Source organism: Astatotilapia calliptera, chromosome 13 (assembly GCF_964374335.1).
Source record: "Astatotilapia calliptera chromosome 13, fAstCal68.1, whole genome shotgun sequence".
Classification (NCBI taxonomy): Eukaryota; Metazoa; Chordata; class Actinopteri; order Cichliformes; family Cichlidae; genus Astatotilapia; species Astatotilapia calliptera.
The window spans coordinates 11,063,532-11,076,130 of record NC_137434.1 but is presented as its reverse complement, the minus strand read 5'-3'; the positions used below and the strand labels follow the sequence as shown (position 1 = coordinate 11,076,130).

Here is a 12,599-nt window from a genome sequence, read left to right as displayed (position 1 = left end):
CCTCCGTGTCTCAGCCACCTTTTTACCTCTCTTGGTTTTTCTTTCTATAGCTTGTGGCGTCTGCATGCTGTGCTTCTGTTTCATGTGGATTACATCACAGCACAGCTCATCACACACACACAGAGTCAGTCTGTGACCTCCACCTTTCAAATACTCCCCAGGGATGTTTGCCGATGACGTTGGATCATGTTAGCTTCATTTGAAGAAGAGATAAAATGCTGTTGATCAAACTTGAAAGCCACCTGCGTTGTTCTTTTAATATGACTTAATCGTGCATCATGTATGCTATGCTGTGTAGTGGAATATCCTTTTTGAAAATTAAATGAAATATATGCATTAAAATAAGCTGTATTTTGATGCTGTCTAGTGTTCAAAAACAGAAGCTGCTGTGTTGTTTGAATGGTGGGTGCTACCACAGGTTACTTGCTCTTTTATGTTTGGCCTGGGTGTATGTGTTAATTGTGTGCTTTTAACTGTCTCCTTCCTTGAGTCCACTGAGGCGAAAGAGGCCTTTTGCTTGTGAGGTGACAAAAGAGCTGTAAATGCAGCAGTGCTTCTGTGTGGGACGGAGAGATCCTATAATTACCTTCAGTCCACTAACCAGTGTATTTATCAGGGCAAAACATTGGTGAAAACCTTGATGTTTTCCCTTCATCGGTACTGTGACTAAAAGCCCCTCATATCTGACCCATGGACTGTGGCGTGAATTCCCTGAAGAGTAATGGATCCCACAGAGGCATATTGACAGACACACTTCATCAACTCTGCTGCAGAGTTGATGCTTTTTTTTACAAAAAGGTCCTTCACTACACCAATGACTATAGTGCATGAAAGAGTGAAATACATATTTTAGTTGCTAGAAGAGCTTGCTCTGGTACACACAAGTAGCACGAGGCTCTCAAGCACCTTATAATGTCTGTTTTATGTAACTGACAGGTTGTTTTTGCACTTAGCGTTTCCTTTGCTTTGTGCAATCTTGAGTGTTTTCGATGATTAATCCCACCTATGTGCTACATCGAACCAGACCTAACCTTTACAGTGCAGGCAGCACAAAATCATTTCATTGCCTCCCTGTGAGAGAGGTTGTGTCAAGGACTGACTGTTCCCATGCTAGAAAGCTGTGCCAAGGCCTTTTGTGAATGGATTAGTTACTATTAAGCTGCGGGGCCTGATAAATTAGGATTTATAAAGATTATTACAAAATACTTATGCCCTTCTAATGCTGATGATTGAATTTGTGAATCATACTGAATTACTGTGGATTATGGCAAAGGTATGTTGAAGAGGCAGGGAGAAAGACTTATTGTGCTTTGTTGAGGAACACAGAATGCTGTGGCGCCCTTGAAGTGACTGCACTATCTAGACCAGCCTCTCACAATCAGTGAGAGGAACGGTTTCCCCAAAGACAACAGCCATGACTGCTATCTTCAAAAAATTCCTTGCAACCTTAAGGCTTGAAGACAAATGGATGGTGTACGATTTTAATTGCCTACTAACACCCTCCAGTGTAAGAATCTAATTATCTTTGGTCCATCGTATCGGAGAAGCCTATAATTGTTTCAATATTACACATCCAAAGGGGCTGAAACTGCAGAATAGCCAGATAATGGCTTCTTAAACAAGTTTGCCTCTAAGAAAACATTCTTTTAAAAAGACCGAGCTTCATCTTGTATTCATTTCCCCAAAGAGGAACTTGGCATCAGAAGAGCAAGAGATTACTGACCAAGAGAACGCTCCTTTACTTTATACACACACAACAATTGTTTTTAAAGTAAACACATATCAGTGTTTCCTCTGCCAGTAAAGTTTCCCTGGCGCGTTAAGAAGAAGGAGCCGGAACAAACGTGCACAGTCAGAACGAGCGCACTCTACCTCTGGTGTTGTCCTCACTCTCTTCCTCGGTTGCTGCTTTGGTAGGTGGTTTTGTGTTATCTATAAATCAACAAAAATAAATGGTGATTCAGTTGAGCAGACACATCCTTATCCCAAAACGCTACCAGGAAGCAAGGAGCATGTCGTTCTGGCATCAAGGTGAGTGAGATGGTGTGAGTAAAGCTGACTCTTTGAAGCAGTGATTATTCTTGGCCGTTCTGTCTCTGTGGACCACGCGACAAAAGCCCGTGGGAGAGCATGATGGCTCTTGTGTTTTGTTTTATACCCGCCTGATAAAAATGACGCTGGTGGGAGAAAAGGGGAAGAATGTGAGGCTTTGACACCAACTCCAGACCACAGTCTGGGACAAAAGCGTCATTCCCGTGTGAGAATTGCAGTCATTTGAGCCTTTGAATAGCTTCCAGGCTGACTGATTCAAACTCTGGCTGATGGAGCAGAATAAAAGGCCAGTCTTTGGCACCAGTGCAGAAGCCCATCAAACAAGGCCAAACTGGACCAGGAAAGGGCTAGTATGATGATACAACAGAGCCAGGAATTATCAGGGGTTGTTTCAGTATAGTGTGGTACTGTATGCAGCATAAAATAGCTGGTGAGGAATACAATAATAAAAACCCAGCACACTTGGTCAAGACAAGAAAACAGTTCCTCTCGACCAAGCCTTTACGATTCAGCCACATTGTTTCACTTTGGAATATCACATTTTACAGTGCGCTTATAAAACAGCCCTTTTATGTTCACCCAAAGTGAAAACACACATGCGTGTAATTGGTAGATCATGGGGGTGACTTTTGGAGGAAAACATTTTGATAGCACCCTCGTTTCTACATCTACAGTAATCTGAAGACTTTCTTCTGCAGACTGTAAAACTAACATTGCTTTTCGCTCAGATGGCTGCACATGTACTATGAGGTTTGAGCAGTTAGATGTGGGAAAACCTCACTGCTAATCCCACTGTGATCACAATTAAAAAAAATAAAATAAAAGCTCTTCATGTACTGCTTTGCAACACTCTACCTTGGAGAGAATTGCTACAGGCGGTATCAAACATTTATCAAACAGCTCATAAAACTGAATTTTATACTGTACGTCTGCAAGTAACAACCAAACTGCTGTTATTGTTATTATGTTATTATGGCTATTGTTTCTGCTATTCAAACGCACACACGCGCTTCTATGTGGCCATCAGTTTGTGTCATTGCTTATTCAGGACATCAGCGCACAGACAAATGTCAGTAGTTTATCCTGATAAGCAGTATCTGGTACCTTCAGGCTTCGTTCCAAGATGGTGTGTTGATAAAAGCATTATGCGCTGACAGTTTGTGTTTGTGCTATCACCCGGTGCACGCTGTGGAGGGATGTAGCTCTGCTGCTTCTTTGTCGCTCGCTTTAGGTGGTCTGAAGGCATTGTGCCCGTAAGCCGGATGAAGAGAATGGTGTTGGGAATTGGCTTTGATATAAGCTCTTGTAATGTAATGCACCTGACATGAAGTATTTTTAACAGCGATGAGTCAGGCCTGGGATTCAACTTGTCGCTAAATGCATAAACATTCAATTTCGTCTGCTTCGCGAAACCCAGCAAATCACTGTCATAAGCTGAAGCTACACCACTCACTCACCCTCTGTGTGCTTTAATGGAGGTGTTAAGGTGAAAAGGCAACCATGAAATATTCTGTCACTCACCTTCCTTCGGCGGCTCCTCTGTAACCTCCATGTCATTGTCTGGCAGAGGGGGAGAAAACGACAGCGTGTCAAACCAGGCTCTTTTATAATGCACGAGCCGACTCATGGCAACATGATTATAATATTAGAATATCACAGTGTTATGATGCCGACTGCTGAAACCAAACAATGAAACTCGAACCTGCACCCACCCCTGTAAATCGGGGAAATACGATCACATTTGTGTGTTCCAAAAGCTTTTCGCTGAAACTCTTTCACCTCCTGTTCCTCATCACACTCAACAACCTCCTTCAATTTCCCACCAGATGGCCTTGGATATCGAGAGTTATTACACCAAATGACTGAGTATGTGGGTATATGTTTGGGGAGAGGGGGTCACATTCGTGAAACATTCTTTTCCAATTATATCTATGCTGGTAGGCTCAGCATAAATGACATAAAGCCTCCCATTTCCTGAAAATACAAGGACTCCAGGCTGGCGTGGACAACTGCGTCTTTAAAAAAAACAAAAAAAACCCCTTTGATTTTCTCTTCTTTTGTCTGTAAGTCTATTGTGTGAGACAGACTGAGTGTACTAGAGGTGTTCTGGGTGGATGAGTTGAGTTGCACAGTGCGAGATGAGACGGATGCTTTGGATGTTTATGCTTCAGGAGGAACTGCAGAGTGAGAGATGAGGCGAGAGAGGAACTGTGGATGCCTGCTCACGGCTCCTACACACGATACGCACTCATAGACACTCAGATCTTGCACAGCTCAGCATGCCTCTAGATGCCTTGTGTCAGGCCACTATATACACAGTACATGTGTACTTGCCTTTTTCATGTGCACAGTTCATATGAATGGATTACATTATTTGTGAGGGCACGTGTATTTTTATGTGTGTGTGTGTGGCTGTGCAGGAGTCTGTGAAATGATTGCACTGTGGTTAACAAGCAAAAGCAAGCGTTAGCTTTGATGAAAGGCTGTTGTCATCTGTTCTGTAGAAGTGTAACCATCAGAGCTCCCAGTGGATCCAGCGACAGGCTTTTCTTTTGTATAACACTGAATAAAAGGGTACAGTGCATTAATCTAACCCTGCTTGGGGAAACAAAGGAAGGTCCACTGATACAGTACTACAACAGCGCAAGAATGGAAACATCAGGTGTCTCATCTCCGGCCACACATGATTCTGCTATGATCACGGCTCAATACAGGGAAGGTGCAGTATGTTTTAGTCCAGAACGACCCGTGTGACACCTTTTTTTGGTTCTTGCTTTCTTTCTAGGCCATAAAACCAAAGAAATCGCAAACGCATACACATTTAAACAGGATGGCGTGATATGATAACTGATGAGAAAGGATCAGCTGTTTGACAGTACACAGGCTTATTCACGCTCTAAGAAATAGATGACAAGATTGATTCTGCTCTCATGTCTGCATGCTAAATGCGAAACAATAGCTGGTACATGGTTAGCTTAGCATAAACTTTCTAAGCAGGGGAAGAGAAATCTACAACCACGTAGCAAAATTAAATAATTATCCAATCGGAGTGACAGTGAAACTCCAGGAATGTTCCCGAACTGGACCAATAATAATGTATAGGTACAGTTCTGTGCAAAAGTTTTGAGCTACCACTCATTTCTTTATATTTTCTAGGAAAACTAGAAGTCGGTGCAGAGATTTATCGAAGCGTGCAAACATATATAGAAATTGAGTATATAAGGTAAAAATAGGGAAAACTGATTGTACAGTTTTTACTGTACAATCTAATGTGCAACTCCCCCCTTATATCCAAAGGGGTCAGCACAGTGGATCGGACATGTTGCCACTGATTATGAGTCCAGTTCTTGTTTAATTTAGCATACCTTAGCCCTTTCTGCATGTTTCCCCTTCTTATGAATGGCTTTTTGAAAGCCACGCTTCCAATGACAGCACATCTGATGAGGTTTCAGTGAACAGTAGATGGATCAGCTGAACGACCATGGTCGTGATTTTCAGATACTTGTTTTGTCCAGTTACCTGAGATTTTTTTAAGAACACACTGGACACCATATCAAGATCTGTCAAGTGTTTTGGTCAACAGCTCTTCGGGCATCACCCTGTTGGTGCAAAAATAATATTTTATGTCTGTCGGGCTGTGTTATCTTTGGCATTTTTCATAGCTTCAACCAAAGAAATTGGAACAAATGATGCGTTTTTGTGAGAAGCTTCTAGTAACAAAATGCCCAAAGATACAATTTAAAACTGTTTTTTTTTGTTAAGCTGTCTGTAGACACAACACTGAGTCATCCCTCAAGTTAGGTGCCTGTTTTATGTTTGAATGATTCATGGTTCAGTGTCCAGTGGCTTAACAAACTAAAAACCACTCCTTTGAAAATGGTGGTGTACAAATGAGTGAAAAAGATAAACATGCACAGACTATCAGAACTACTGTGCAAGACCACTTTAAAAAATGACAAGACAGTCTGGCTATTTGGAAGCAAAATAAACAAGAAATAAGAATTGCTGCAAGGCTTTTGCACGGTCCTCAGTATTTTTTCTCCACTTTTGATGGAGCTCAGCTCTTTTCCAGTGTTTTATGCTATGCTAAGCTTAGCTGTCTCCAGCTTTTTAACAAATAGATATGAGAGTATTATTGATCCTCTCATCTGACTCTTGGAAAGAAGTATTGACCCTATCATTAAATTCCTAATAGACGATGAATGAACTATTCCTTTAGGGTTACATATTCACGCACAAATAGGAATACCTTGTGAGAAACGATATGGCCATATTTAAATTTAAATAGTGTCCCTAAACCGAGCAATTCTGAACGTTTAAATTATCAGCGAGTGACCATGACCAGCCAACACCAAAAACACAGATAAGCAGCTCATAACATTTGTCCATTTTCATGTCTGATTTATTCACAGGCTTCCCAACATTTTTCAAATATGAAGGGCTAAAGCAGGAACCTCGTATCTGCCGAAGCTGACTGAGAGACTCAGTGTGCTCCCTGACAATAACATCACTAACACACCGTGGTCTCCTCATTTCCCTGCCCTGAGGGATAGCCTCGTGAAACCAACACAGACTTCATTTTCACCCCTCACAGGGATCCTGTAGCCCTTCATATGCTCCGTCAACAAATTACATGTGTGTGATAAAAGCCTGTGCATACCACAGCTTTACTGCTGTAACAGCAGTGGTGTGGTTTGAGGGGGTTCTTTTACTATGGACATTTGATGGCCGGGTGGGTGTGTGCATGTGTGTGTGGGTTAGGGGTTAAGAGGCGAGGAACATACAGTGTGTATTAAAAAGCTATGTAAATAAATGTCAACTGGAAAGTGGGTGAAACAGTTGGAGAGAATGCAGCAGCCTCTGCAGTCCTGTGGTCTGTGTTAATATTGTCAGCAGTGTGGCTGATTGAGGAGAAGACGAGATGGAGCCCAGCTTGTGGGCAGCCACCCGGATCATATTAGTGGAGGAGTGTACCCAGAATCAATTTCAACATGCTTTCACTCTCTACAACTACAGATGCCTGACTGCTTCCATACGCGCAAATAATATGTGGCACGGGAAGCGTGTGGTCAATCACGCCAATCAGAATACATAATAGAATCGTGTTTTATGATTAATTGCATTGATTGAGCTCTGCTACTTAATCAATTAATGTTCATACTTGATAGTTTCGCCTTCTAAAAAAACCCCAACAACAAACAGCTTGTGCTGCTGTGTGCTTTAGCTTGTTCGTGTATTTGCATGATTCACTGTTGATGTTAGAGGGGAAAACTCATGACTCCAAAAGATCCAAAAGCATGCCGATCTTCACGAGCTACATAAAATACTCTGTGTGACTGTGAGGACTCCGTCGTTACTCATCAAACAGCTGCTCCATTGCTCAAATACCAGGCAGTTCTAATCTTTAAAAAAACAAATTAAAAAAATCCACTTCCTGTTTTGTGAACGTGTGCCACAGTTTATGTGCCTGCATGCAGGTGTGTCTGAGTATTCATGTCAGCACAGGCTATTTTTCAGTTTCCTCCCTTTGCAAAGGAGTAACCGTATTTTGGCTCTCGCACACTGACAGCTTGTGGAAATGCACATTGTAATAAAGCAATTTCCTGTATGCAAATGTCCTGTTTACACATTCCTGCTCCAGTCATTGTCACTTGACAGATTGCTTGAATATGAGGAAAGCGGCTATACTGTGAAAAATGAGAATAGTAAGACTTCAATAAAAAAAAAAAAAATCCATTGTATGTGTACTTGCCACTGTAGACATCCTTGAAACTGATGTCACGGGGAAGATCCCGAGTTTCGCATAACCACACACACACATACAAATTACAGAAAGATCAAGGCCACCATTCACAAGAGCTCTATAACAGTATGCAAATAAAGGAGGTGATGGAGAAGCTTCTCCTCAATGTAATGGGGAAGAATGAAGGGTGTGAAGGGTTAAGGAAATGGGCATGTAGCACGGGAATAAAGGGAGACGTGTGTGAGAATAAGTAAGGAGAACAGGAAGTGCAGACGTGACAGAGGGTTATTGAAAGCGAGAGGATGCTGCAGGAGACAGAATGGTCTCAAGTCTCTGTGTGATGCATTCAGTGTTGCCGTAAGATCTACCTGACTGTCTATCACTAGCAGAGAGGATGATGAGACGTGCTGAAAGTGCTCGAGCACACCTGCAGAGCTAATTCACAGCCTCTGATTCACTACTGCCATTCTGCGCAGGCTAAATGCAAGTCTTTTCACACTATGGGGTTATGCATTACCTACCATGATGCAATCATACCAATCAGCACTTCTTTCTTCAAAGAACACCTTTCAACTACTGTTGGAAGCCATCTACGTAGTGCAGCGTGGCTGGATAAAACACACGAATCCTGTCGCTTCTGTGAGTGTCTACATTCACAGCATAAGTAATTATTTTAGTATTCTTTTCTTCCTTAAGGTAAAACTTGAAAGAAGTTTTGTTTTGACAGAGAATTAAATTCTTTCAACTTACAGATGAGGTGAAAGATGAAAAGAGGTGTGGGTGAGGGCGGTGTGAAGGTGTCTGGCTAACTAAGACAGTGACCCTGAGTGGGAATGTCATGCTTATTAAGCCAATTATCCTCTCCTGCCCACAAAGAGGAAAGATAGGCAAAGGTGGCCCTGACCTCAGGGGTCAAAGGACACGTGACAGGTAAGACACTGATGTCAAAAGCACTTGCATCACGGTGTGTGCTGTAGTAACCTTTTGAAATGACCCCAAATTTAATCAAAGACTGACCTCGGCCTCCCTTATTAGCAACTCATTACATTTTGGTACACAATAGTTTTTAAAGATTTTGCTCAGAGTAATGTGAGTCTCAAAACTTTTCTGAATGCCCTACGTGGCGCGCACACGCATACACACAAGCTGTCATTTTGCTTCTTCCCTGTTCCCAATCACAGGGAGATACAGGCCATTTATCCACTCACAGCACTTTTTAAATGGTGAGAGTGATAACTGGAGAACAACAGCTCCAGATTCTCATCTCAAAGCACTAATATGATGAGACGGGTGCTGGGTGCATGGGGGCAGGCAGTATAATTAAGGTCTCTCTTCGGAATGTAATCTTTTAGGGAAGAGTCTGGGCGGGGAGCGGGAGAGATGACGGGAGTGCAGGGAGAACAAAACACTCTCCATCTGGGAGCAGCGAGATGAAGGCCTGAGAGCCGGTATTCCGTTGGGGAGGTGAGGAGTGAAAAGTGAGGTAAATGGAAGGTAATGCTAGGCTGGTGAAGCCAGCCAGCCTCTTTCAGATCCCCAGCTATTCAACTCAATCCTCTGTGGAACCCCCATCAGAGCTGGTGACTGCTCCTGGTCCCCGGAAAAAAAGATGATGGCATGAAAGGGGGGAGGGAATTGAGCAAGGGACAGAAAGGAGAGTGGGAGTAGAAGATAATGGATGTTTGTTTATTTCACACACACACACACAATTGGAGAGCAGTAACCAAGAGGATGGTCACGGTTGCTATGCATCCCGGAATATTTTAGCTTTTTTCAGGAGACAATTGCTGTTGTGTACTATTATTACAGTCAATCAAATCCGGCATTAAATTCTCATCAAACTATCAGTGATCACGTGAAATATCAGCTCGCTCATTCACGGCAAGCACACGAACCATTAGACAGCTATTATAGGTCAGGTAGATCGTGAGGCAATATGTAGAGAACCTGACACTTATTTTATCAACCTTGTCGGCATAAATTCTCACCGCTAATCTCCCCAAAGGCTGCGCGGTTGGTTGCGCTGAATATGTTTGCATTTGAAGGTGTCACCCAAACCTGACAGGTCCTTACACTACTGCTTCCAGGAACAGGATAATTCTCGCTGCAGATGTTTCCAAGGATACACAAGGTCACTTCCTAACTAACTGAACACATGTATGCATATGTTCAGTTACTTAGGCGGTGACATCACAGGTTGTCCAAAACTTGGAAAACTTGAAGAAAGTCAGCGTGTTAATCAATTCAACAACAAAGTGTCAGGTAGCAGAAGAAATGTAATGATCCAGCAAGGATGCGAGTGATTACACGTACCTTGAAACATGACAGACATTTTCTTCTTGTAGATGGCAAAATCAGTCTCGAGGAAGACGCAGAAAATGACCCGTTTGATCTGCACGGGAAGAAGAAAAGATACGGAAGAGTAATTAACGAGCATGTTCATTGCTGAAAGGGCTCTCTGTGAATCTGATGAAGAAAAACTAACCGGACAAATTTAGATCTGACAATAGTGGTCGCCATGCGGTAATCTAATTAGTTACCCCAAAGACCATCTAAACAATACAAGCTGGGACAACTTTTGGCACATAGTACGGCACATTACATCAGAATAGGCATTATTTAATGGGGCGTGTGATAAGGGCATAAGCCTCTGTATGGGAACGGACATTAAATCAACATTAAAAGTTAAGGAATAAACTTGAAAATTACAAGAGGAGTAGCAAATTAATTATAAAGCCATAATTAAAAATGCTGAAAAGAAAAACACGGAGTAATTACATTTTGTACTGAAACCTCATTTAAATGCCACAGATACATATTTTGTGAAATCAAAAGCGCTTAATATAAAACAAGATTTTGACTTATTATTTCCTGTTTCGATTGTAATAAAAAACAGTATTCTGAGAATGCTTCCCAAACTAACAACAAGGATCGTTTCATTAGCTATTAAACTTCAGTCAGACCCTGAAATATCTGGAGCCGCTACCATTTCCCTTTAAAACAGGCAGGTCTTCTGCACTGTGTCAGTGCACTGTTATTTAGTAGGTTGTTCCAAGCATCTTGCCACAGTTCTGTCTCAGGTGCTTCTGTCTCTACGTGGAAGCAGAGCTCCACAGGGGTGGAGGGGGGGATACCATCTGTTTCAAGTTTCCTTGTTGTTTTTGTCACTGAAGTTAGTTCTTTATGCATCTGGCTTTATGCTTGCCATGCTAATAAATTTGGCCCCAATCAGACCCTCTGAAACTGTGTGATGCATAAGAGCCTAAAACAAGCCAGAGCTATAAAGTGACTTGACTGATGATGCCACAGCCTACTGTCTTCTGTTATTGCCATGGGTTTCTACTTGCTGCTAAGATAAAGTAAACAAATGTATTCTACTGTATGCCAGTGGGAAAAAAAGGTCTACAAAATTCAGCACAGGGGGTTATGAAGGCTCCTTTCTATTTTATAAACTAAACAAACAGCAGATAAATGGCGGAATGAGCTCACTGACTCCTACACTTCACTTGGCAAGAAGTTATAGTTGCAAATATTAAATATTAATTAACCTGCTATTTCCTCTGCTGTTTTTTTGGCCCAGTCTAAATTCATAATTGTTATGTTTTTCACTTAGGAACTCTAAGCACACTGAATACTGAATGGTTTCAACCTTAAAGCACAGAGAGGATGGATAGATGTTAGGTTACACAGAAGTCTGGTTGCCTGGAAGACTTAATAATATTAGCAAATAATCATGTAATCTGAATAAATCTGTATAAATGCATCAGAAAGATAAACTTTTGTTTTATTTACCTCTACATAAGTTTAATTTTTCACCTTCTAAAAGAAGAAGCCTGCTTTGGGTTTAAGACAGATCCACTGGCACTGTGTTTTCCACACTTTGACAGTGTGTCTAAAAACGATTCATAGAACTCAGAAGAAAGAGGTCACCTCTTTCAGTCTCACCCTTCTCCAGCAGAGTCTTAGATGTGCAGGCATCAGTCACGGTCACAGAGACGCATTACACACCACGGCAGCAGATAATCGCTTGACTGAATAATGGCAATTTTACACAACAGCCGTAATGCTAGCTATCTGCTCGCCATCCTCCTCCGTGCAGGATTTTATGTTCCAGTGGAATAAAGGGGGCCCACCAGCTTTACCCCCATTCCTGACCTAACCCAGCACAAGGATCCAATTCAAAGAGACACCCTTCTGGTGCTCATACAGACATACATCTATTAATAGTTTATGATCAGTGCTTTGGAGTAAATGTTAGGAGCTGCATCTCGGATGGTAACATTTTATTTTGCTAGATGTCTTGGGGGGGCTTTGTTCATAAAATGTAGACTCACTCTCTCAACCCTTCAACCCTGACAGAAAATGAAAGAATGTTTTAAGCCTCCTTTGAAGTCGTGGGCTCGCTGACAAACAGAAAAAGCAATAATACGGCAAGATAGTGCATACCACTGGGTGCTGGAAGGCCACAGGACAGCAGCTCCCCAGGAATTTCCATCACTCTTTTGTGCCGCTCCATTCTAAAACCGACTGCCCACTGTGAAACAGGATGAATCATGGATTCATGCTTTGCATCGCACAAAGAGGCTGGTGTGCGCGTGCATTTGGACACACACATACCAGGGGTGCTGATTACATTTTGCGTATGCACTATTAGATGCGATAAAATGGGAAATACTGCTCTGAGGGAATATGAGCTAAAGTCAAAAAAACAAAACAGAAAATCTTTGTATCCATGTCATGTATACGCTCTCTGTTTCTCTCTCCCCTGTCAATCTTTTTGTCTAGTTTCTGTTGCTCCGCGTCC

The 12,599-nt window shown here is 42.1% G+C and overlaps 1 protein-coding gene across 1 annotated transcript in view; it reads right to left on the bottom strand.

Annotated features, from left to right (window-relative positions):
• macrod2 (mono-ADP ribosylhydrolase 2) overlaps nucleotides 1-12,599 on the bottom strand; it is a 399,684-nt gene that overhangs the window by 25,731 nt on the left and 361,354 nt on the right. Inside the window, exons 9-11 of the mRNA XM_026190215.2 lie at nucleotides 10,109-10,187; nucleotides 3,574-3,612; nucleotides 1,873-1,932 (exon numbers count right to left, since the gene is read on the bottom strand). Coding sequence (XP_026046000.2) covers nucleotides 1,873-1,932; nucleotides 3,574-3,612; nucleotides 10,109-10,187 — 178 coding nt within the window. The remainder of the gene's footprint in view (nucleotides 1-1,872; nucleotides 1,933-3,573; nucleotides 3,613-10,108; nucleotides 10,188-12,599) is intronic.